The sequence below is a fragment of the Corvus kubaryi genome, unplaced genomic scaffold (assembly GCF_017639235.1).
Source record: "Corvus kubaryi isolate FWS band 111438036 unplaced genomic scaffold, C.kubaryi_AGA036_p1.0 split3-73, whole genome shotgun sequence".
Taxonomy (NCBI): domain Eukaryota; kingdom Metazoa; phylum Chordata; class Aves; order Passeriformes; family Corvidae; genus Corvus; species Corvus kubaryi.
The window spans coordinates 14,994,010-15,020,270 of record NW_024582091.1 but is presented as its reverse complement, the minus strand read 5'-3'; the positions used below and the strand labels follow the sequence as shown (position 1 = coordinate 15,020,270).

General features: G+C 41.0%; 1 protein-coding gene and 1 long non-coding RNA gene across 2 annotated transcripts in view; one reads left to right on the top strand and one right to left on the bottom strand.

Moving 5' to 3' along the window:
• Positions 1–12: 12 nt before the first annotated feature.
• Positions 13–26,261, top strand: part of LOC121659074 — a 49,391-nt gene continuing 23,142 nt past the window's right edge. The window contains exons 1-2 of the long non-coding RNA XR_006014153.1: positions 13–388; positions 2,882–3,539. This is a non-coding gene — a long non-coding RNA (uncharacterized LOC121659074). The remainder of the gene's footprint in view (positions 389–2,881; positions 3,540–26,261) is intronic.
• Positions 1,034–4,133, bottom strand: RIPPLY2 (ripply transcriptional repressor 2). Its single transcript, XM_042016857.1, has 3 exons — positions 3,660–4,133; positions 3,455–3,519; positions 1,034–1,330 (listed from the first exon to the last, which is right to left on the bottom strand). The coding sequence occupies exons 1-3, from the start codon at positions 3,972–3,974 to the stop codon at positions 1,165–1,167; spliced, it is 546 nt and encodes a 181-aa protein (XP_041872791.1). The 5' UTR covers positions 3,975–4,133; the 3' UTR covers positions 1,034–1,164.

Below are 26,261 nucleotides of genomic sequence, written 5' to 3'. Positions count from 1 at the left end.
AAAAAAGGCCGCCTCGGCTCGGGGCTGGCGCCGGGGAGACCGCCTGGGACTGGACATGGTTGTGAGCAAGGAGCAGGGCGTAACCCCGTGCGCCGCCTTGTCGCCCCCGGGGGTGGTAGGGGTGCCTGCCCCTGCACTAAGGTTGGTTTTCCGTCCAGGTGTCCCAGCGGCAGGTGCTTAGGCTGGGAGGTTGTGACAGACACAGCTGCTGCAGCCCACGCTCTGAAGGTTAAGTGTGAGAAGGCTCTGTGTGAGGGCCCGCTTCCGTCCTGCAGCAGGGCCCCTGGGAGCAGATGGGACGGGGCAAGCACTCCCTGGATGGTGTCGGCACTCTGAGCCGACGCGGCCTGCAGCAGCACACACAGCACTCACGCAAGGGCAGATCCAGGTAAGTACACAGGCTCTACCTGACAGAGGCACTGGCCTTTAATTTAAAGCTTTGGATTTGTTTTTTTGTTGTTGTTCTTTTAGGGGCTTTTGCCTTCACGATGATTGGTACCAAGCTTTGCTTCAATTATTAAAACCAAGATCACGATTATAACAACTCAATTAGACCTTCTTCTCATTTCTTGATATCCACTTTATGGACAAATGGAGTATGAAACTCCCACTTTTATGTATAATACAGTACATGTACATGAGAGCACAACTGACTTGAGGCAAACACCTCTACACAACAAGAACTAGATTAGAATTTGGGCTCTTTTCTCCAATTAGAAAAGAGCTATATTGTCTCTTCTCCAATGCTTGAAACTCTGTTGTAACAGCAGGCACAAAACAATTAGAATACTTAATCCAATGATTCCTCGATACACTTCCATATGGAGCCTACTAAATCACAATAACAAACTTTCCTTGTGTCCTCAGACTTTGAGAAACATAACCATAGAGCCTTCAAAGTAAGGCATCTGTTCTCTGCTTCAAAAATTCAACTTATGATCTGCAAACTGTAGGACCCCAGATACTAAAATACTAATCAATACCTTCCCCACTTAAACCAGGACAAGAACAGAACAAAGGAGAAAGGCTCAGATAAAATTACAAGACATCTCAATTTTATTAAGAATAACTTACATAGAAATAAATTATCTTTAAAAATACTATAATACATATTTATATTAAGTTTAAATTACATCTTAGAAGTGGCATTGGCCTTTCCTGCAATCAGCAACCTGATTCTGTTCTTGAATCTTGTTCCAGTTCATCTTCATCATCTTCACTATCCGAATCTTCATAAAAGGAAATTGTAGCCTGAACTGGGAAGTTTTTCAGAAGTGCTTCAGCTTCCTGATACAAGTAATCATAGCACCTTGATTTGGGCCAAAATAGTCTGAAACAAGTATACAATAGATTTGCTTATTGTTATTATGTACTTGGAGGCTGACATGCAAAAAACCAAAGTGAAATTTTATTAAAAGAAGCATCCTATAGAAATTTTCCTTACATGCTCAATTACTAAATTGCTTTCTACATTTGATTAGGAAAAAAAAATTCTCTGGATTCTTATTTTCATCTGAAGAGATAAAGGTGCATTTAGAGTGCTAGTTTTGCAGCGGTTCTTTGTTTTAGTTTTTACTAAAGCCCGAGACCCTGCATCTGAAACTTCCCACTCCAGTACCTTATAAACAGTACTACTAAAATGCCCTAGGGTATGTTACTGTGTCCCATATCCGTAGGGAGGAGGAGAGAAGATCCAGCAGGCAGGAATTGTGCAGCAAGATTGATTTATTTAATTATTTTACAAACTCTTGTATAGACTTTTTCTTCATAGCCTAACTGGACCAAGGATCAGCCACCCCTTGGGGGTGATGGGTAAAATCCTAGAACATCCATTGTCAAAATATTTTTCTACTGTACCATAAACAAGACTTTTCAAGGTTGCAGGTGTTTCATTGTTTACAGAACTCTGCCACTATCTCTGTGAGAGAGAAAAGTCTCTCACGGACTTAGAAAATAGCAAGGAAATCCTTGCTAGCAGCATTTTTGTATCCACACAGTACTACTGATCCAAGTAGTACTGCCCCTACTGGAACTATTCCTAGGGAATATAATGGGTGTCAAACAGGATCAAAAATACATATGAATCAAATTAGTTTTTTTACTGAAGGTCCCCAGTCTAGGTAGTTGTTGATACTTGTTTCACACCATTGTAAAATTCAAAGGAATGATAAAGGTCTAGGGGTGATCAGACCTTGATATTTCATCTGTGTTTCCAAAACCAATCAACAGACTCCTTAAGGAGGATGTCCCATTGATGTAGATTTTAAAGCAGTCGGTGTTGTATCCAGAAATTAACAAAATAGGCTGATAAGATCACAGTTAGCAAGGGCAATTGTATTAATTGCAATTAATGCACTCCAAGTTCCTGTTACTTTTCAACTTCCATCCTCTCTTGCTTACAGTTTGGAAATAGCTTCAGGGAACAGACCATGGAAGTCCTAAGAGCCAAGAGACTAGCACACTAAAACATAATGAAATGCTGGCTACAGATTGTTTAAAATAGAAATGCATTAAGAAACAGAACTAGATAGCTTTCTAGCAATTACAGGAAATACTTTCTAGGCTACTGTTTAACCCTGCTTCCTTGGCAACACAAAGTCACTAACACTGGCTTTGTAACGGGTCTCCATTCCCAATGTTCCGTGCAACAGCATTCACTCAAACCTAAGCACTGGAGCAGTCACAGTAAAGTCTGCCTGTACAGTTGCTTAGTTGGTGCATCAGTATTTGAGGGATCAGAGCCTAGATTTGAAAGAAAGCTGCATCTTATCTGGAACAACTACCTGTGCAATTATTTTAAGTACCTTGCAACACCTGCCAGCATTTCTGAATACAGACTCTCCTACAGATTCAGCTGTTATTTTCTTTATTTCCTTTTCAGAACTGACAGTAGAGATACTACCATTCGTCATTAAAGCAGTAGTTACACCAGTACTTTCCTCGGCAATGGTGGCTTAGCCAGTGCATACCCTCTCCTCCTGCCACTCTCTCCCACGGCTCCACCTGCTTCCTTGCTCTGGGATGGCGCTGGATGTTTGCACAGCAGCACAGCCTAGGAACTACGCCCCCTTGCCTTTTTTAATCCTGAGCGCAGGAATGAGTCGCAAGATGCTTCAGCCAACTCTACCACCACCAAAAAACACCATATAACTGTGTCATAAGTCCCACACCACAGAGGGACCTCAACGCCTCAAAGATGTTAAATCCACGAGTCCTGGCAATCACTTGCACAAAGATCTGTCAGTTCAAAAGCACATTGATGGCAAATTCACTCCCAAGGCTCTTTAATATCTACATAAATATATGGGTGGAAACAAAAGGGGCGAGAGAGCGCGTGCTACGGCACTACCCTGGCGAGAAAGGGACTCCCTCCTGGCCGCGCAGCGCCACGGGCCCCTGGTGCCCCGAGGTCCTCCCCGGGAACCGGCGGCGAGAGATGGGGACTGCCACTTACCTGACGGGGTGCGTGTACTGCGCCAGCTTTCGGGAGGCTTCCGCCAGCCCGCTGGGGCTGTGAGGCTGCGGAGGAGAGAGCAGAGGTCAGCCCGCCGGCACGGCACCGGGCCCTCCCCGAGCATCCCCTTCCCCGCCGGGACTATCCCGGCCGTGTGTGCGGCGATGCCGGCGGCAGATGCTCCGCCGCGCCGCGCCCCACTCACCGCTGTGGGGCCGGGGCTGCTGCGCCGGGCCGCCTCACCCGGCGCGGGCACCCACGGTCTCCAGAAAGGCGCAGGGCTGCGGGGCAAGGGCAAGGCCGTCAGGGCAGGACCGGGCCGCCCCCCGCACCGGGAGGAGGAGAGGGGCGAGTAGCCCTGGGGGGGTAGGGCCGCCGAGAGCGCCCGGGGGGGGCAGCCCCCCTCCATCCTCCGCCGGTCCGCGGCCGCTCGCCTGGCGCTGCCTCCCGCGGGCCCGGAGGCTTTTATAGCCGGCGGCGGGCGCTGCGCGGCGCGGAGCCCCCACCTCCCCCGGCTCATCTGCCAGCGCCATCCACAAAAAGGCTCCGCGCGAAGGCGCCGCCGTGTAAACACGGGGCGCGGGCGCGTGCATGCCCCAAATGGCCCGGGGAGGGGAAGCGGGCGTGGGGGGGATTTGGCGAGTCGGTGCTAATCGCACTTGAGCAGACACATGGCAGCTGCCGGGGGGCGGGCGGGGGCAGCCCTGTGGGAACGGGGCGGGGGGCGGCGGCGGCACTGGGGACGTGCCCGGCCGCTCTGCGCCCCGGCGGCGGGGCCCGGCCGCCGCAGCCGCGGCCTTTTGTTGTTCCAGCCGTGTTTGTTTATGCCCCGGAGCGGCGAGTCACGGCGTGGGGGCACCGCGACCCGCCCGCGGATGGCAGCGCCCGCCGCTCCCCGCGGGAGCAGGCACGGACAAAGGGATCCCATCCCGGGGTGGCGGAGAACATGACGCTCTTTGGAGGGGTCCTTACTCAATAACGCGTCAGCCCCAGTGCGCTCCCTGACGTGTTCCCCCTCAGGCAACGTTGATGGTGTTTTATATATATATATATATATATATATATGCACACACACCCTTCTTAAAATACGGTATCTTTACCGAGGAAGCGTGCCTGCCTTAATTCTTTTTTTCATGTGGTCTCAATACTTCATTCCACTGCCAGCGCTGGATGCTGTCGCTGCACGTGCAAGGTTTTACACTGAGCTCCTACCATTTCCATGTTCCCCGGTACCAAGGGAGTTTACTTTTGTTTCTATTTTTATTTATTATTTTTGTTTCCCCTTCTCTTTCTGAGATTGCAATCAGTGATGCATGTGAGAGGGGCAGAAACAGGTTATAATTACTGCTGGTAAACAGTAATAATACCAGCCTTAAGGAGGGTTGATGGGATGGAGCTGACCTAGATGCTGAAGGAGGGCTTAAACCCCAGGTAATTTATTGTCCCATTAAAGACCCACATTACTGAGGTACCACAAAGATTGAGGTACTCTTTGGAATAGTTTTTTGCCTTTTTGCGTTTGTATGAAGCATAAGGAGTTAGCACTGCCCAAGAGTAGCTGCAAGTAGCTGCTACTCTTAAAAGAGTAGCTACAGGCTTGTGCCTTCTCCACAACATCTTCAGCACAATCCATTTCACTAAATAGTACCAGCAGTACCAATTGTAAAAATGTTGCATATTAGAAGCTGTGTGGGAAATGTAATCAGGTTCATCTTTCACATCTTAAAGTCAAAACCAGATGTAGACTGACTTGCCTTTCTGAAGAAAAGCAAACCACTTACTTTGAACAAGAAATAGTTGGAAGAGTGCACACATTCAAGCTTGTGCATGCTGTGATACATTCCAACTTCACCAGTGGACATACTCTGTCATTTTGGAGATTTGTGCCATGTGGCCACTTGGAAAAATTTATAATTACGACTTTAAGAGTTAATAAATGGAAATGTATTTTCCAGTGAAAAATCCAGTTTAGTAGGATGTGATGTTTGTAGTTGTTTATGTTTTTCCCTGCCTCATTTTCACTGTGGCCTAGAATCAGATTAATTAAAATCAGAGTGAACAAAAGGCTCAAACTACAATGCATATTCGTCCTACAGCTAAGAAATAGAGAATAGAGCAATGTATAGTAACTTGTGCAATAAACTGAATGTGATCATAAGCAAAATTGTTTCTGCTTTTCTTCTTTTTCCAAATAGCTACTGTGAAGCTTGTCAGATGAGGTAAAGCATAAAAGAAATGTTTAAAAGCTGTCTGATGTCAAATTCTTCGTTGGCCTAAATGAAGTGAGAGCAATGATTTTTATATTTCGCATTTCTCTGTTGAGAAATTTAACACAGGCTGTGTAAGGAAAAAAAATGAGGCAAGGTTTACTGTCTAAAGAAGAAAAGCAGGAACATCCTCCATCACATTAGTAGTGACAAAGGGCTAGGAGAACACAGCATCAGCTTTAGCTGTTTGATAAAGCATAAAAATTAGCTTTAATGTCTACAGTGAAAGCAACAAAAGATGGGGTGTCTTTGACCTATGACTGAGACTCTTAATTGTCTCAGGATTCTTTTTAGTACCTGCCTGAAATGAGAAAATGTCCTAGGGAGAAAGTGTGATTTACCCATTAGAGAGCAAATTGAATGAGAGGTGTTGAAAGGATAAGGAGAAAATAATGACTAACAGCTGTTGTTCCCCTGCATATTTTCACACTGTACAAGTCTTCTTGGCTTTATAGTTCAGTAATGCAGTCCTGTTTATTGAGAGAAATACAGAAGTCTGTCTTTGCAATAATAACTTGTTATCATTGACATAAAAAAAATGAAACCAAAACAAGCCCTTAACATTTTGCTATCTTCCCATTTGAAATACAGGCTATAAATTGGTAAATCAGGCATAGGAGATGCTTTTTCATGTTTGTCTCTTCTGCAGGTTGTACACAGTAACAGTATATTGATAATTTACTATCTGAGCCATGTTTTCATCGTGCTAAAATCTCTTCAGGCAGGAGCTACATACAGCTGCTGAACAAGTAGTTGGTGAAATGGGAGTGATGGAATACACTTGAAACTGGTTCCTTGCATATAGTAGTGGAATATATAGCTCTGAATTCAACATGAGGACTGATAGAGGCAGTTCCCTCATGCATTCTTGACTCATTTAACTAAAGCAATATTCCCCCTTAGTTCCTGCTTTCTTTGTATTTCTACTTTTTAAGAAAAGTGAAAGTCCTGAGTTGAAGGTTGTTCTTGGTTGTACATATATAAGTAGACTGCCTCTAGGAAAAGAAGGCTGGGAATCAGGATCTAATACACTGTGCTTTATTATACTGGAATAAAAACTGAACTATTGTGGTTTATGGTTTTATTACTCTTACGCAATAATAAAAATAGCTGGGCTTTTGATCAGTTATCAACTTTTTGAAAATTTCTCTCAAGGTTATAAATTTTAAAAATTTCTTTATACTGCTTTCCAAGCAGATCATAGCTGGTCATTTACAGGGTTCAATCCTGCTTAGCTATGGTTTGATTTTTATAGGGATTTTTGTACAAAATTGCAATTGAAGAATTTCAAATGCAGCACAAAAATTCTTGTACAGGCGCTCTGAATTTACAACAGTAGAACTAAACCCCAGTTTTGTTTTCTCAGAATTATACCAAGTAGTATTTTTCCAGAATGAAAGTAATTTTTAAAATTTGGTTTAAATTGATTAAAAGTGCTTTTGTGGCTTTCTGCAGTATGACGTCTTGAAATGTAGTGCACTGTTAATAGGATACACAGAAAAGCAAACACAGAGGTCTGTGCAGATTTCAGTGTGCTACTATAAACAAAGAAGGTGTTCACAAATGGCTTAGAGCTAAATTTGACAAGACAGTGCTAATCACACTGGGACATGGGAATATCTGGACAGGGGACACTCAGCTGGCTTCATATTCACCTCCCTTAAGGCAGAGAGAGCTCTCACTTATTAGTTAAGCAGGGACATTGCATGAAAATTATTGCATGAATTGATACAGGGAGAGAATTGGCTTCAGGACCTTGTCAGGAATTTGTTTTAGTGACAAAAGCAAAGTCAAACATGTGGAACTGTTCCTCTGCTTACTGAGACTGAACTGAGAAAACTGATTAACAGACAAAATTTGATCTTGATTATTTTATAGCATAGCTTCACCTTGATGCTTTCACTTTTGGCAACACTTTAGGACCAGGTTTTGAAATAAAGTGTATGCCTGATATTTCCATATAGGTATTGACTGTGCATGCATATGTCATTTATTTACATATTTGGTCTGTTAGCTCATAAATTGATCTCTTTTTTTCCCACTAAAAATAAAGTTTGCACAGGAAATATATGAACAACTTTGATATATGTTCATCTATGCGCAATGACAATTTACCGAAAACTTTGCAGTAGTTTTTTATGAGGCCTTCAGCATTTTTTATTGTGATATGACACAAAGAACATTTTTTCTGCTATAGTTTGAAAACAAAATATCAATTTGCAAAGAAAAAAGGCCACTACAGATGTTTTCACCAACCTTTATCCTTACCACTATTTGGATTTGATATAGTATTTTCAAAAGACCTAATGTATCTGGAGGTGGGCTTCATTCAGCATTTCCACAAAATTATTTATTTTTGTCAATAAATAATATGAGATCCAAACTAGATTCCAAGAAATAAAATAAATGCAAATTAACTTTTTTAATTAAAAAAAAAAAAAAGGAACAGAACTAAATCAGCAGTCTGTCTATTTACATTACCAGTGGTACCAATGGCTATAAAATGATTGCTTGGCTACTAAAGTTTGTGCTCATCCTGTTGCTGGTGTGCATTTTTTCCATACTTTTTATACACAAAATTGCAGTATATATTCAAGCAGTGTAATTCCACTTAAACCAAAGTGCCAGGTGATTCCTACAGAGGGGTATGTTGGAGGTCTAAAGATTGAATCCTCTTTCATGGGCATATCCATCCCACTTCTCCCCATTTCTCTGGATTTTGATTAGGCTGTAATTGTATCATCATTCTCTCATTTTATGGAGAAAATTATTCTTCCCCTTCCTCTATTTAACTGAAACACTGGAAGGAAAACTTTATGAAAAAGAGGGATGCAATTCCAGGACGGAACATCTTTTCATCCGCTTTTTGCAATTGGGAACCAGCCCCTGGTAATTCAGGGGTGAATGGCCTCACTTGAAGGGACACAGCTCTACACTCCACTCTGTCAATGAGACTGAAACGCTCCAGCTTTCCCAGATTTATCCCAGAACTGATGCTGTTACAAACTTTGTAGTGGGGTGATCATTGGAATCTGCTGGGGGATGAGCAATGTGCTGTGTTCGTGGCACACGCAGAGCTACGTGAGAGCCCCGCATGTCCATGTGGCGAAGTGTGACTGCACACAGCAGGTTGGGCTTCCTCATTTCCCTCCCCCTCTGCACTCTGCTCCCAGGCCCAGGCTGGCAAATGGTAAAGGATAATGTATCCACATGGGAAAGCAGCACATTGAGGGACTGAGAATGTGTAATGGAATCAGCCACCAGTTACAGGGATCTTTAAAAAAATGGAGTATCAATTGCTATTGAGTTATGGGCACTTTACATTCCATACAGATAAGAAACAGAGACATCAGTGCTGAACACCAATCTTGTTAACCTCTTTTAATAGAATGGGAGTCAGTGAAACACTGATACATCATTGATGCCAGGGCTCAGCCAAAGTGTCTGGCTGGCTCAGCATAATGCAGCATAATGTCACAGTGTTTGCTGCAGTTGGAGCACACAGTGCTGCAGTGTGGCACTGGCAGGATTTGTCCTCTTGCCTCTGGAAATAAGTGAGAGGCAGCCAAATGAAATGAAGTCAACAGCTATTGACAGAAGAGATGAAGAAATTAAGATAATCATTGGAATGCCCTGATATGACTCCTCTGGTAATACAGTCCCTAGCAATGTCATCTCCTCTCTCACAATGTTCCATTCAATTAACTGTTTCTTCAGATATATTGCTTTCCTGGCTACAAAGATAGTGATGGAGGCAGAGTGGTGGTTGTTCAATTTCCCTTGTCTCTCCAAGCTATCAGCACAGCATCAACTCTGTGAAAGTATGCATGCTGCTAAGCATGATGTATGTAATGCAGCATGATGTATATAATGCAGGAAGGAATGAATTCCTCTATCAGGAAGGAATGAATTGCAAGAAACGAGACCTCTGGCAAACAAGTACCTGAGAAAGGGGATGTGAGTCCTAAAGATAAGCAGTGCCAGCCAGAGGAGTACACACAGTATCTTGTACTGCACTGCAGGGGTGTCAAAGCTCTTACACAGGTGCCTGCACACAAGTGCTGACAGAGACCCTCTAAGCCTGCAGTTCCTCCCTGGCTTCTTGTGACTGATGTTATGAGGCTGCCAATTCCATCATGTCAGAATTTCAGCACTTCTTCGAGCATGCTCCCAGGGATCCCTAGTGGTAGCACTGAACACAAGGAATAGGCTGGTACAGGCTGCTAGCCTGTCTGTTTTAATGACGATGCAGATAAATGCCAGAGGTACTGAAGGTAAATACTGATATCACTTGTTTTTAAGGCTGCATGTCAGTACCCTTAAAATCACAATTTCCATTGCTTATAATTTTCCAAATTTTATTTGGGCTAAATTTTCCTGTGGTAGGGGAATTAGCTGGGGGGAGGGGACTGCAGTCAAAATAAGACAGCTCAAATCACTTAGCCATTTTCAAGAATCATAGAATGGTTTGGGTTGAAAGGGACCTTAAAAATCCTATAATTCCAACCCCCCTGCCATGGGTAGCAATGCCACTCATTAGCTCAGGTTGCTCAGGGCCCCATCCAACCTGGCCTTGAACACTTCCAGGGATGGGGAGATCATCTTGCAACATAAAAAAGTTCTGGTGCCTTTTTTTGGAGAGGAGTAAGCTTCAGTAGATATGGGGAAGGGCAGCCTGAGGATATGGGAAGAACAGACAATTTTTGAGCAAGGAGACTGGATCTAAGTCCCTAATAGGCAGCAGAGAACAGGAAGAGGGAAGGGGAAGGACAGTCACCAAAAAATAAGGTTGCAGAAGCAAAGCAAGAATGACTGAAACAGGAGCTGGCAAAAGAGAACATTGAGCATGGGAGGGACAATTTGGACTGGAAAAGAATAACTTGGTGATGTCAGATGGGAATAGGTTTTGTGAAGGGTAAAAGACGGATGGAAGGAGAAACTGGGAGAGAGAAATAGCATTAACAGGGTAAGAAGATTGAGGTGAAGGACTGAGGACAGGAAGAGCTCCAAGTGCTTAAAAATGGGAAAATACTGGGAAAACAGTCAAAAGGCACGAGACAGGTTCTTCTTAGTGAAGGACATTGAGCCTGGATGTCTTGGTCCCAGATGTGATCTAAAGAGAGGTCTGAAAGGTAGAACCTGGGACTGGTTAATAATAAGATGAAAAGCCAAAATTGGGAAGATACATGACTAAAATATTAGTGCATTGAGGGGAAGGGAGAGGGGAATTGAGATGGTAATAGAATAGGTAGAGGAGTTGTACACCTTTCCAAAGCCTGTGTAGACCTCAGGAGACCCTATTCCAGCAAAGCCTGAGAAATCTGCTGCAAAGGTCCCATCACCTTCTAGAGAAGCTCCAAGTACCAGTAACAGTTACTCTGTTAGCTCAAGGAACAAAATCCTGCATCATAGACCCAAAGTTTTCTCTCCAGGTGATATTATTGCATCACCTGATGATTTCTTTCCCCCTAGTTGTTCCATTTCTATTTGTGCAACATAGAAATTCACCTCTAGATTGTAATGTGGAACAATTTTAATGCTGCAGTCAGTCACCCAAAAAACCAGAGACTTTAAAAAAAATTCTGTGGGGTTCACATGTGAGTTATATCTCATCAAATTCAAGTGTTTAGTGGTTAGTCATCTAAATCTAAGATGGTGAATTCAGGCTGCTGTTAGATAGAAACCTTCAGAGACAACTGATTGTGTCCTAGAAGAAGAGAATGTCTTCTAAAAATGTCCTAAAATGTCTAAAATGCACAGGACAGGCAAGATGACAAGCTCTCTGGCACAATCTGTCTCTACTGTCTCTGAAAGATGACCAGTTTGACATGCCTAGTTTAGCTTAAAAATAGCTTTTAGATGTCTCAAGCTAGGTAATGTGGATCCAAATGACATGTTTCTGTATTTGTGTGTCTGATACGAGAGACTGCAGTAAGATTTGTAGAAGTGTTTAAGTCTAGCCCTCCCAGAGTTTGCAACTGCAAATTCCCTCTTGCATTTGTGTGTCCTAAATAGCTTGAACACTATGGATCTGAGGCTCATGACAGCACTTGAAATTAATGAGAATCATGTCTTAAATGCAGCACTATATTATTCAAGGCTATGGAAAAAGGAAATCCTCATTATCTCAGACTGGCCAGCCAAGTTTAAAGAGCCTTTTTGACATTAGCTACCTGGTATAAAATGGCAGCAGTAGTCCCTAAAGGCTCTGTGCAGTCTGTTTAATTCCTGCAGCCACCACAGTTACTGGCACTGCAGAATCTTAGAATCACAGCATGGTTCGGGATGGAAGGAACCTTAAAGATCACCTAGGTCTGAGTCCCCTGGCCATCAGAGCAGCATTATGAAATCTTGTCTTGTTTTTGCTAGATGCAAGAGAACCATCAGAGTGTGCAGGCTGTGCAGAGAACAAATGATATGTTAAAAAGCCAGTCAATACCTTCTCATCACCTATTCTGGGCACTGAGAGAGGGAAGGGACTTGTGAAAAAAAGGAGGTGGTGGTGCCATTGACTGCCATAATGCATATACACATGCAAGCCAAATTTAAGTTGTGCACACAACCATAATTCTGGCATTTTTCTAACTTTCTGGTGCTCACTCTCACAGTCTTTATAATGTTGTTTTGACACATGATTATCTGTGAGTGTAAGACATATGTGTCTGTGGTGTATTCCATCTGGAGATTTTGCCTAAGATCCTCCCCTTTTTAATTTCCCTCAAAATTAATTTTAATTTCCCTTTGTGCATGTCTTTATACACCCAGACCTAATATTCAATATATTATTTGCTATCAAATTTACTATTAAATTTATCAAAATATTCAATATATTTTATATCAAGCAGAAAACTCTGGGGTACAATGTTTGGTTTTGACCTGAGTATAGATGCTCAGATACAGGTATCATACACAGGTAAAAGTTTCAAAGTAGATGATTGAAAATTTTCTCTGATAGTCATAAATTTGTAATTTTTGAAGAACTGGAAGAACACTATCACAATGTTTCTAAAGTTCATCTTCAATATTTTAATCACCTTCCTCTGCTCACATTTTTATTGATTTCTTTCCTGTTTGACCTACTGCCACAGTCTCATTATGAGACATTGCATTCCTGCACATCCTAGCATTCACAGTATGAAATACAGGATAGCAAGTAAGTGTGATATCATGTTATTAAAAATTTTTACTGTCTCATCTTTTAAATTTTCTCCTGGCATTTTTTTCATTAGTACGCTTTAATAATTCCACAGATCCCGCTTTCCAAGTTACTGATGTGGCTTTTCTCTGTGAAACAGAAGTCTCTGAATAATTAGCATTTTGTTAGTCAGCCAAGTATCTCTCTGGCCTCCAGGCATTACTGCAGCATGAGTATAAAAAAAGAGTCTGAAATTTTTCCATTACATTTACCTCCCGTCTTCCCAAACTGGTTCTTTCTTCAAAATAACAGTTTATATCTTATCAATTTTCTTTTTTTTTTGGTTAGTGAAATATTTTGTGGCTACAATAGACATTGTAAATTCTAGTTGTTTCTTTTTTTCACCTTCACAGAATTTATATTTATCTCTAGCAATATTTATATTTATAGTGTAAAAATATATTGTATATAAAATATGTGTCATATAGGAGAGTATCTATATTCTTACCATCCATGAATACATGTATTTTTTATATATGTACCATGAAATATATATGGAATTTTTACATATATATGAACTACATAGTAAATTAACTTTCACCTGAGTATATATGACCTAGTTGCAAACTGACAAATAGCAAATCTAAACCTTGTCAGATGTATCTTCCTAAGTAAAAGTGATAAAAACTATGTATTTTTTTAAAATGGTGCTGCTATTAAGAGGAAATGTAAAACACAAAGAATTTTAAGAGCATTTTTCAGCCGAAATGCAGAGCTAATTGTGGAAATTATTACCTTGGGTATTCATTTTCTCATCACTGCAAGAGATCTCTCATATAGTTGGCAAATACTCCAAAATAAAATATGTTTTCACGTGCACATTAAGTACCTTTCTGTCTAAAATAAATACTTTAAATACATTGAAACATGTATATTTAATGATGGGGGTTTTAATCAGTTTATTTGTTTACTGAGTTACATAGAGAGGATTAAGAGGACATGAATATGGAGTGTTAGGCATAATTTTTAAAAATATTAAGTGAGTGCTCTGTTAAAGCAACTTTTGTACGTAAGCATTCTTAAGCACTTTGTTGAGACAAAGTATTTTTCTTTGCATTTGAACATATATTAGTACATATATTAATATATCATTTTCATTATGTATGAAACCCAGGGCTATGTAATAACTGCAGAGTAGCTGAGGACTTCATTTCCAGGTGCCCATTTTGCTTTTATCAGAAAAAACCTCATGTTGACTGGCAGCATACGGGAAATCTAGAAAGGATTCGGTGGCCTCAAAAGGAAATACAGTTTTAAATCCTGCCCTGGCTCCCTCCAAAACCTGCAGTGACTTTACTTTGACCTGTAAGGGAGCCGTATGAACTCTCAGCTGATGTCATAGTGCCAATAAACACGTTCCATTCAGAGGCAGGGAAAGAAAATCAGTGATGACGCTGCAAGACCTGTTACTGTTCAGTCAGACAAAGAGAAAATACCAGCTTCTGAGGATCCATCCTTTCATTTCAATTCTTCAAAGAGCTGTAGAGCTGAGATGCCTTTCATGAGTTTGCTTATGTCATGAGCAGGGAAATGGTGGAAGATCCATGCTTGTTTTTTCCCCACACTGAAGCCAAGAAAAAACATGTTTGAAGAAAAACTGATGATGCTTTTCTAAAGAGGTTACTATTTTTCTTTCCTGTGCTGATGCAGCTTCTGTTTTCTCTCATTGCTCTCTTTCCGTGGTAGGAGAGCAGGTGCAAGGCAGACGCTTTGGCAGATAGAAATGTTCTAGTACTATAATTATAATCAAAATTTCTGTGTAAAATACCCAAGGGTTTATGCACGCACAACACATACAGGAAGTTCCACATGGAGTTTTCAATTTCTTACTCTTAGTCATAAATACAAATACCTTTAATTTTCTGGAGAATTCAATTTTTAGGGGTGTGAGGGTGGTTGGAGGGGGGTGTAAGGGGTGGGATGCCCCTGAAAAGTACTGGCTTGACCATGCTTAATCCTCCCTTGTATTCAAGATGCCCTTGGTGTAGTGGAATGAGAGGAAGCACTGTGAATATTCTGCAAAGGCTTAGATTTATGAATGGCATCAGCCTCAGCCTCCCCTGCACACCCTAAGTATGCATGTAAGGCTGACAGTGGAGAAGGAGCATGTGCAACACAAGGCTTTGTTATTTTCATGGGCTTTACATGGACATGGGATTCCCTACAGGCCAAGTAGCAGGACAAATCTGTAATGGAACTCAAGGCTGGAAAGCTTTCTGGGAGCACTCTCTGGAGGGGGAGAAAACGGGTTTTGTGTCTTCCTCTGTGCTGTGCATGCAAACCACAGTGACAGTTGGGGTAATGGCTTTCCAAGGCAGACACAAGAAATTAGCTCAGCTTAATAGCACACCTCAGCGAGCACTGGAGCCAAGGATATAATTTTTAATAATAAATAATTTACTTCAAAAGGTTCATCTCTGTGTTTGAAAATATGCCTGTTTCTTTATTTCTCTTGTAGAACTGTGTACAGGTTGAGAAACAATTGAATTTTGTTTGCTTATTTAAAAACACGCATCTCCATTTTTAATAAATTATGCACAAACTGTGTTTGCTGTTCCTTCTAACCAAACTGATGTGTACCAAGGAAGTCTGTCAGCAACATCGACAAACTCACCATGTCACTCTGCTCTCTTGTTGAACTGGGCTGCTATGATTGAGTGTCCCGTGAGGACATTGCACAGATCCCTATTTATCAGTTAAGATTTCTATTCCCTGAACATCTCAAGTATTGTGTTTCAGAGTCTTTATTTCCATGAACCATCACTCCAGTAAATAGAATAGAGTCAAATGCAGAATGTGTGAAAATCCCAGCTTTCAGTGTAGAGGGCTAGAATTCAGGATTAAAAAAAAAGAAAAAAAAGACTGTAGGAGTGCTTTAAAATGGAGGATTGAGGACAAGGTGGCAGATGCAGGAGAGCATGCCAGTTGGAGTGACTCATTATTGAAAGGGTAAAACTGAAAACACTCTGCATGCCTGAAAGAAGATGCCAAAATCCGAACAAAGATTGGTGCAAACACTCCAGAGAAGTCAGGCATACAAACAGGGGTCTGATCAGTACTCCACATGAAAGTGTTCTGTGTGACCGCTGGGAGTCTGAGTACGGAGGTTAGTGAACTGGAATATTTAATTTTAAATGTTTATAGTAGTAGGCATCTGATAGAAAATAATCAGTGTTTTACTGTAATATAGTGGAGTTCAAATACATCTGAATAACAGAGAAGACTACACCATTAGAGGAGCAGTCGTGTTTGTTAAAAGAAAGCTCAGCTTCGCATTGGTAACAGAGTGAATATGTGCTGTAAAATCAATTTGGGTTGAAATTTCCTATCCAAGAAGGAACAGTAGTTAAAAACCAGTTGTCCTGCACAGGGAGGTTAGCCTGGACAATCCGGAGGACAGTCCCCCCATCCCAAAGCTGGTAGAACCAGCAACACTGTGCATGCCTGTCCTTCTCTGTTGATGACAAGCATGGGAGTCTGCCTGGCAAACTGACAAAACATTTACCTGTTCAGTGGGTAAAGTTCAGCATGATAAATCCACCTGATGATCGAGGCTGTGCTTCTAGTGACTCACATGGATGGTGACAACAGCTGCAAAGCACCCTCAGATTAAAGGGTGCAAGGGGGGACCGCTGCTGTCTGCAGGGGGATTAGCAGGAGTTCAGAGCACGCTATTATTCAGACAACAGGTTTAAATAGTTTCAGTTCTTGGCCCAACTAGTCAGATGATCCACAAGAAGTAAAGCTATTCTTGATTTAATCCTGAGCAGTTTGAAGGAAATATTTCTGCATATGAATATGGAAGAATAGTTCTGTAGCAGTGACTCTAAGGTATTCAAATACAGTATCCCTGCAAAAATGGAAAAGGCACCAACATCCCAAATTCAAGAAGGGAGCTGCTTTCAAATGGTGAAATTAGTCAAAAATGAATGAAAAAGAGTCACAAAAAAAGGTGAATGCTTTGTATGTGAGGGAGTAAGCATGGCTTGTAGAGGTTGCAGTCACGCTTCACCAGTGAACTAAACAGTTAAACTCATTAACTGCAGTTATCAAAATGAAACAGAAACCATGATTATGCCACCCTTTGAGCCACTGGCGAAACTGTGTCTTGGGTATTGCATGGACTTCAGCTCCACTGATACAGTACAACTAGAAAAGGTACAGCTAGGCAGCAATTAGGATCACAGACTGGAAACAACACCTAGGCGTGGGGAGGAAATACTATGGACTAATTTCTCTTACATCACTCTTCAGCATAGAAAAAAAAAAAGGTGGCTAAAAGAATTTTATTGGATATCTGTAAGTCATTAATGATATAGAATGTAAACAGCTATTTTTGCACAGCCGTAGTGCATCACAGGCTTAAAATTATCAGAAGATGCTGTTTCATATAATGTGTGATTAAAATTAGAAACTCATTGCTAGAGGGTGTCACAGAGACCAAAAGCATAGGGAAGTTTAAAAAACTATCAGACATAGATAAGGCAGATCCATCACATCCCTCTCAGCATCCAGCGTCAGAGACTGAACTGGACAGGCCTGTCTGGGGGTTGCTGTTCTCACATTCTAACCAAAGTAATTTAAAAATTGCAAGAAAAAGCCCAAGATATTATTTTCTCCACTTCTACTCATCAGATAATAACCTTTGATTATTGCAAACCAGGCTGGATTCCAAGTGAAAATTTCAAGAGGAACATCTCCAGCTAAGTTATCATACCCCAGTGGTTCTCATTTGTAAATGGAAAATAAACATGAATATCAAGTCTTTCTAACTGAATGAAGCACAGCAGCTCTCTGTCAGGTTATTTTAATGCAGATAAGTATCTTTAATTCATATGAAATATATCTATTTCCATGCACAATTCAATTATTTCCACTTCCACATTCTTCTTTTATAGTGAGGCTTTGGTAAGAAAAATTGTTAATAGAATAGGGTCATTTTCAGCCTGGTGCTTTCACTTGTCACAGTTACTTGAAAAACACAGAAAATGGGGTTGTCCTTATCTGCCTTTATCTGGTGCTCTGTATGTGGGACACCATGGACCAAGAAAGATAAATTTAATTAAGTTCCTTAAGCAACAGCATTCTGACTCAGTAAACATTAACACTTCCCCTTATGCCTGAGCAAACACAAAGATCTGGTCTCAGCTTGGGAATAGTTCAGAGTGCTAATGCAAACATGGTCCTGAAGGGTTTTCTAGCATGTGTTGATCACACATCTCACTTAGGAAAGTAACTTTATTATTCTGTATCTTACGAGAGGAATCTTTTGTGTCAACAAGTGAAACTATTTCTTTGGGATAAGGAGGGGAGGATCTGTGCTAAGAAGGCTCTGGATAGGCCTCCCACAGTTTAAAAAAAGTGAACAAAACCCAAACCCTCAAGTAACTAGAACATACATCTGCAGTTATTCCCCACTAACAAGAAGAAGGTCAGATTTTTGCAGCCCCACTGTCACAGTCTGGAGGGGCTAGAGTTACTTTTGTCCAAGTCAGTACCCGCTTAATCTACATCTTACGCAGAGAAGTAAAAGGCACATGTATGCATATGTGGTTATATGTGAGTTCATATATTGATCACTAAGAGCCAACCTTGCCACATGACCATTGACTGCATCTCTGTGCCAGACCAGCCACTTGCTCACTCTGCCCCAGCAGACCTTCCTCTCCATCTGAGGGGCTATGTAACACTCCACTCTTCAGAATTCCCTTCATTCGTGTTGTTCTTTTAACTGCTGACTGGTGTTTGAGGTGGGGGTGCAGAAGAAGCGTACAGGAATTATCCATCCTCATGCTCTGGAAGTGCCACATGATCTCACATGTTTGGAGCTCCTGGGTCTCCTGGGGAGGAATGGCTCTGCTCAGGCCATACTCAGAATGGAACAGCATCACAGCCATGAACTCAGTCGTGAGAAAAGTATTTGGGTACTACCATGTGGTAAAGTGTTGCCTGACCAGTGGCAGCACAGCTGAGGTCCTGGGGGCCTGCTGGAGTGTCTGAGGTGCTTCCCTTGGGGTTTTAGGCCAGGCATCTTTGGAGCACTGTGGGGATGACTGCATTGCACACTGGCCCAGTGATGCCTCAGAAATGCAGCAATTCTTGCTTTTGAATTAATCCTTCTTTAAACTCGGCAGTGCACATATGGTAACATGGGGTTTCTGTTGTTGTTTCTTATGCCTTTGATTACAATGGAGACAAAGAAAGCTAAAGGGGTTTCTATATTGTCAGAATTTCTGTAAAAGGAAACTGAAGCACCTGCCTCTCTTTGAACTGGAAGACATCAGGCCTTGAACTGGTTACTTGTCTTGATACTTTTTATTATTTCTATTTCATCTAAACTGAATGCCAAAAAATACAGATTCACTTGTTGAGTTTTTATGCTTGCCATTTTGTGTTCTACTGCTAAGTCTCAAATTTCATTTTGCAAAATATGAAAACAGGGAAATCCTTGTGTCCAAGGTTATTTTTCATTTGAAATACAGGATAGTTATATTATTTAAATGTCTTTGAAGTTTTAGGAGTGCTTAAGGCTCAGTTGACCCAATTAATGTTCCATTCAGTCAGCACATCATCCAGCCCTGACTCTTCCTGACTCCAAACTACACCCTGTTTACAAACACATAATGTTTAGCAATCAACCCTTTTGGTCTATGTGAATTTTGTGTCTTTTAGGTTCTGCGGGAAAGCACCAACTGGTTTACAGGATCCCTATTATTTCACTATCTTTGTTTGCAAATGTGTTTTGTTTCCTCTTAGGAGCCCCACTCTCATTCATCACATTTCTTTTGTTCCCTTTCATTATCAGGCCGTTGTCTAAGAGAACATGAGCCCCTTTGTTAGTTACTTGTCCTTATCGTTATCATCAGGACCAGTTCTCTTTACATTTTCACATCTGACCAGCCTTCCTGAAACTCAAAATTATATTACAATTAAAATGCTGTAGACGTAATGTGCACAGGAACTTCCTATTCATGTTCACAGAGTTGTGTATCTTGAACTGAGCAGAAAAACAAGTCACTGCCTTTGGAGTGCTAAATTCAGGGACAAGACAGGGTGGACTGTGGTCTGCTCTAGGATATGTCCGTTTTATCTGCCACAGTTATCAGGGTTGTTGATCCTTATAAACCATGTGGAAGATCTCAGCTGTGTTCTGCACCTGGATGTATCTGTTTGACTGTTATCTCAGACTGAAAGGACTAAAGCTCAGGTTTTCAACTTCCTCAGAAAATGGCCTATCAAGAAGCACCAGGCCGTGCTGGTGAGGGAGGATAGTCCTGGGAGTAGGAAAGTCACACTGTTCTCAAGATCCTCATTCACAGATTAGGTAGTTAAAATGCACTTTGTAACTCAAACATATACATCTGTTTTTCCTTTGCTTTCAAGACTTCCTTATGCAGACCTATTTCCAGCAATGTCTTGTTTCTTTTCGGAGTTCCAATCTTAACTCCACCTATTGGCATTTCATCAATATGAGAATGACCTGTCTTTTCTTCAGAGACCAGCAGAGAAAAGAAGCTGGATGTGTGCTGTCTACATCTCTTCCCTCATTAACTGTGCTGGTAGTATTAAAGCTTTTGTTATTTTCCTTCCTTGCTGTAAACCTTGGAAGTGTATTTTGATAACGTTGACAATCTTCTGAGTAGATCTCGCTGTGCCTTCAGTCAACTCAATGCATGAAATGAGGCAAGCAAAATACAAAGTTTGCAGCTATGATTACTTGTAAGTATAGACACTTCTTGTCTTCCTATTGGCAAGAACCTGTGATTCAAGGTGAGCATGATCTTTATGTTCTCTCCTAAACCAAGGAGATTCAGTGTAACAGTCTTCTTAGGCTGCATATTTCCATAATGAAAAACAAAAATAGGTTGAAAATACATTCTTTGTTCCAGGTGCTCAAAAAGCTGAGTGGGAAATCTGCAGATCATTGTGGTACATCCAATACTCCATATATTGTTTCTCATGTAATCTTTCCTTTCTGATAAAGATCCTTGTGTCTAATTAAAAAAAAAGTCTGTACAGTTATTGATGTTTTTTTCTTTTCAATTTTTTAATAGATTAAGATTAGATGTGAACATTCATGAGCCAAATTTCACTGCCTGTGCTAATATTGATTTAACAAGAGGGAAGTGGAGGAAAACAGCAGCTGGGATTGAAAGAGGTCACGACTTCTTTGCAATGAAATAGTACAAAAACTGGAGTCACACCCTGGCAAGAGAGCAAATGACATAGGGCTGCTTCTGAGGATTCGTTCAGTTCCCAGAGCATCCCTTTGCATTGTCATGAACCATGCTATGCTGAGCAGTGCTGGTGTCCTTCTGACTGGGAGATCCTGCCACTGCACATCATGTGCTTCTGCCAGAAAGCATGGAGCCTAGGATGAAATTTTTGTTCATAATCTCTGACTTTGTGTCTCAAGCCTGAAGAGCCTTACATAAGAAATTTGAACACATTGAGCCAGGTGCACAAACTAGCTTTCAGTAAGTAAGGGGTACTGACACTCTTGAAAAAATTAACTTGAGATTATTTCTCATATACCCAGAACATTCTGCTTTCTAATTCTTTTCTAATTCTTATCTCAACATTTTACTCATTACCCATTTGATAGTTTAGGGCTGACTCGACTCTATGTCATATAAACTGAGGAAAGAGATTATACAATGTGGTTCCCTGTGTTTCTAAGCCGAAACACATTTTGCCATCAGTGAGAACAGCATCATATCATATTCCCACGACAGACTGTTGGTGACAACAGGATTACAGTCTGTGGCTTAGTATAGGAAAGAAATAGTGGAAGGAAACAAAGTCTTAAGAAACAAAGATCCTGTTTTCTTACAGCTAGTTTTAACAGCCAAAAAATAAAGCAAAGTCTTGAGAATTTCAATTTGAGGCGTACCTGAAGGCATTTTATCCTAAATTTTTTTATTTCACATTTGTGCCAATCATTAGAGCATCAAAGTTGTGGCTTGCAGGCTGTGCAAGTACAACTATATGTGTTACATTTTATGATTTTTTTTTTCATGTTTATAGTTTTTTATGATATCAAGAAGAAGAAATAAGAAATCTGAAAAATGGAAACAGTAACTGAATCTAAGATAGAAGTAAAAAAAATTTACTAATTAAATACTAATTAATTAAATACTAATTAAATACTAATTAAATCTCCCCTATAAATCTCCTCTGGTTAACTTCAGTAGAGACCAGTACTCACAGGGATACTGGAGCACCTAATGCAACAAAACTGAAGCTGAAGCTCTGTAATGTCACAAATCAGGACCCATATTTTTAGCTTCTCAGCCATACAGAAAGTCTCAGAAATGCCCATTTATCTTGTTCTACTGCTGGCTTACTTACACTGGGCACTTGATTTAAAAAGCTTTTTAGTGATAATGTTTCGTTTGAGCATGTCCTGTACTTTAATGCTTATTCTATTTTCCTGCTCAACTAGCTTAGACATGTTAGAAATGAACATCTTTTTTTAAACTTACTAAAACCAAATCATTAATTCAGATCCAGCTGCCACTGAGGAGTAATTCTCGAGTCATGGTCTCTCATGGAGGATCAGTAACTGCTCTTAACTCGTTCTTAGCTCCAGTGTTGGTAAGACTTCTCAGGTTTTTCAGTTTCTTGAAGGGCTGGCTGGGTTCCTTTAGGACAAAGAATTCACCTTTAATTATATGTTTATGCTTATTTTGTTCTTCACCTGATTCACATGCTTGGCCCACCTATGCCAGCATTTAATCAACATATTTTAGCATTTCTCAGCTTGTACTGGGAACACAGCTAATCATGACGAAAAATAGATTCATTTTAATTTTTCCACTTAGTATTGTGTAACTTCCCTGAGAATGTGTCTCAATTAAAGCGGTAAGAGATTATATATGAAAGTTCTAACGTAGTAAGAATGAGTTAAGGTCACACACATATGCCTTCAAAGCTCTATTATCTTAGAAAGATGTTGTCAGGCAATTAAAGTCCAAAATAATATAATGCAATATTTAAGCATATCTGAGCTTATCTTACCTGGAGATGAATTTGTCTACATGTTTAGCTCTTGTGGACAATTTTAGTGAAGCATCAGAAGTGTTTTACAAAACCAACTGAATGTAGAAAGCCTCTAGGATTTATTTTAATATTTCAGTTAAAGAGGCTGGTGCTTGGGTTCATATCCATAGAGAACAAAATCAAAGCAGTTCTGGGAGCTTTCATATCATGCCATGATATTTGTTCTTCAGGTTAAGTGAAGCTTTCTCAAGCTTCTGGAACAGGTTGCCCAGAGAGGCGGTGGACACTCCATCGCTGGAAACATTCAAGGTTGAGTTGGACAGGGTTCTAAGAAACCTGAGGTAGTTGAAGCTGTTCCTGCTCATTGAAGGGGGGCTGGACTTAAGACGACCCTTAAAAGTCCCTTCCAACACAAATTGTTACATGATTCTATGAAGCAGCAAGGTTTTTGTTGTGATTTTTCATTAGTTATGATAGTCCAGAGGAAAAAACCTGCTGATTGTCATTGTGCAATGTGGCAAGAAACAACCAAAGGTGGTTGTAGCACATGTGGTAAGTGTTGGAGTGCACAGAGTGATCCTGAACCTCCCCAGCCTCATCTTCCCAGGATTACTGTGGCCATACTGTGATGTCTCCTCTAACTCCCCTCGAGTGATGAGTTCAAGCTAGCTGTAGGAAGCCTATTTCCACACTGAAGGAAAAGTGATTTAAGTAATCCACAAACATGTATGTGGTTTAAAATCCAATGCAGTAAAAAAAAGATAACTAGTATTTGGTACAATCTGAGATCAAAATGCCCTACAGCAACAGAGGCAAGAGTTCTCAAACCACAGTCATAACCTCAAACCACATCAATAACATCAATATCTATTAAGGTATCTGGGGGAAGGCCTCACATAGGCATCATAAGTAATAACTGTGGAGAGCAAACAGGACTGGTAAGGCAATTAGTGCCAAGATACACAGTAAGTGCTTGGCAATCTGCTAAATTTTGTAGTGCTTAAATACACCCTGAAGATCAGAAATAAGTGTTGGGGAGAGAAAAGGCACAGTTCATCATTAAGCAGTGATTAAAGTACTGAACTCAGAAACGTTGCTTTCTTTGCAGCTCTTTAAATGCTTAGGAAAATCATCTGTTGAATCACATGTGATCAGGATGCAAACCTTCCAACCATGTAGCTGAAATGTATTCAGTTTATAGCTGCTTCCCGAGAGGAAGCTGAAGATGAAATAGCCATGGGTGTGCTCTGGGCATTGGTGAGTGTGGCAGGCACCGAGGAACGTGCGCTACAGTGGGCAGCCCCAAGCACTCACCACTGCAGTGGCAGGGACGGTCCCCAAAGCTGCTTGCTAAAAGCCTCTGTGTGAAGCTGTCACATGAAGCTCAGATTTGCTCTGCATACTTCAGCTGTATGAAAGGACCAGTTTTCTGCTCAGACCGTATAGGCAAAAAGAAAAATATGAACCACAGCAACAAATTTTCAGCTGGCACAGAAGTTTTCTTTTTCATTTCTGTAAAATTAACGTGGGAAAATTTAAAGCAGTGCCTATCAAATTTACGCATTTTCAAATATACCATCCTAGAAATTTTGCACCTAGGATTTTAAAGGAAATAAATAAAGATTTTTTTTCATTACTAGCACTAATATTTCAATGTATTGAACTATTTCATTATATTCATTAGCAATATTAAAAAGATGGGAAGAAGATATGAAACTGAAGAGGCAAAACACTGGAATGGTTTCTATAAGGATGTAGCAGCAAAGAGGTGAGGCTAGAAATGTGTTCGAGATGTGTCTGCATCTGATGCTGGGTGATGATGTTTAGTGGTTTAGGGGTTACAGAGGCATTGCTGGGTGAATGATTGGACTGGATGATCTTGAAGGTGTCTTCCAACCTTGATGATTCGATGATTCTATGAAAAATGCAAGTAATCAATGTCATGGTTTCATGGCAGGTAGATCTTCTTAAATCAAATGTCACTGTCTTTGACTTAGCTACGGTTTGGGCAGAAGTGACAATATGTCAATACCATCTGCTTGGGTTTTGGCAAAGTATTTATATATATTTAGTATATCAATATGTATCTAATATATATTTACATATTTAATTTATATTATTTATTTATATGTTTAGATCTAAAAGCTTTTGTCTGGTGAAAGAAGGCAAGTGCTAAATCCAGACATTTACAGACAGGTCTCAAGGTAGATGAGAATGGAAATCTCCAATGAATTGGGCAAGTTTTGATAGGTCTCCCAGTACTCAGTGTCTGGTGCAAGGCTATTCAGCATTTATGTTGATGGCTCACAGGATGAGTCACAAAGCCTTTGCTGGCAAGATTTTGGATCTTAGAAGATTGCATTGGTAAAGTGTACTAGGAGTCAGCTACTTAGTGCTCTGGATCTGCTGTGTGCATGGTCCCGATGCAGTAGGGTTTGCTCTGACATCTACAAGAGAAAGATCCAGTTATTGGGGGAAAAACATATTTCTACACATCTTCAGTGTAAGAGAATATGCTGGAAATTAGCAGCTCCAAGGAGGAGAAATGGGAAAGTAAGAAAGACAAATCATGGTGCTGTAAGGAAGGAGAGGTCATGTCAGGATGAAGGTGGCCTGTAAGTGAGGGGGCAAACCTGCCCCCCATGCAGCCCAGCTGGGAGAGTGCCCACATGGCACCAGCCTTGAGAAGAGATCCACAAATAATTCAGAGATTAGGAAAAACCTTTCACAAAAGAAAGGTGGGAGGTGATTGGAAAACCATGTCTCTCGTGGAGAAGCTGCAGTGGTTTCACCCTGGGAAATAGAAGCAAAATGTGGCTCAGGAATTTCCCTCTGAGCTTAGCTGAACAGAGAGAGTGGTGAATGCCTGAACGCTTCATGCAGGAGAGAAAGAGATGCTGCTTACGTGCTTTCAGGTGAATTAGCTGTCTCACTCTTGCCTGTGGGTGTGGTAGGGAAAGTACTGTGTGTGTGTGTGCATTTCAAATCTGAGGGTCACCCTATGTACCCACCAGTGGTCTTCTACAGAGAAAAGGAAACTTTCTGCTGTGCTCTTAATAGTCATAAATTCTGCAGCTCTGCAATGGGACAATGATTGTAATCAAATCTCATGCTTCAAGGCTTCAGGGTCAGGAAAAAATAACACCCTCCATGCCACCATCAGTACATGCTCCAAATACCTCTGGGGCCTGACAGGAGTCTTTTCATTTTCCATGAGCTCAGGCACGTTGAGGACGTTGGGAACTCTCTACCTGCCTGTGCATGTGGAGATTGTTTTACTGCCTGAGGTCATACGAAACCTGCTCCTAGGTTTTGGAAAGCAGGTAATATTCAGCCTATCTAA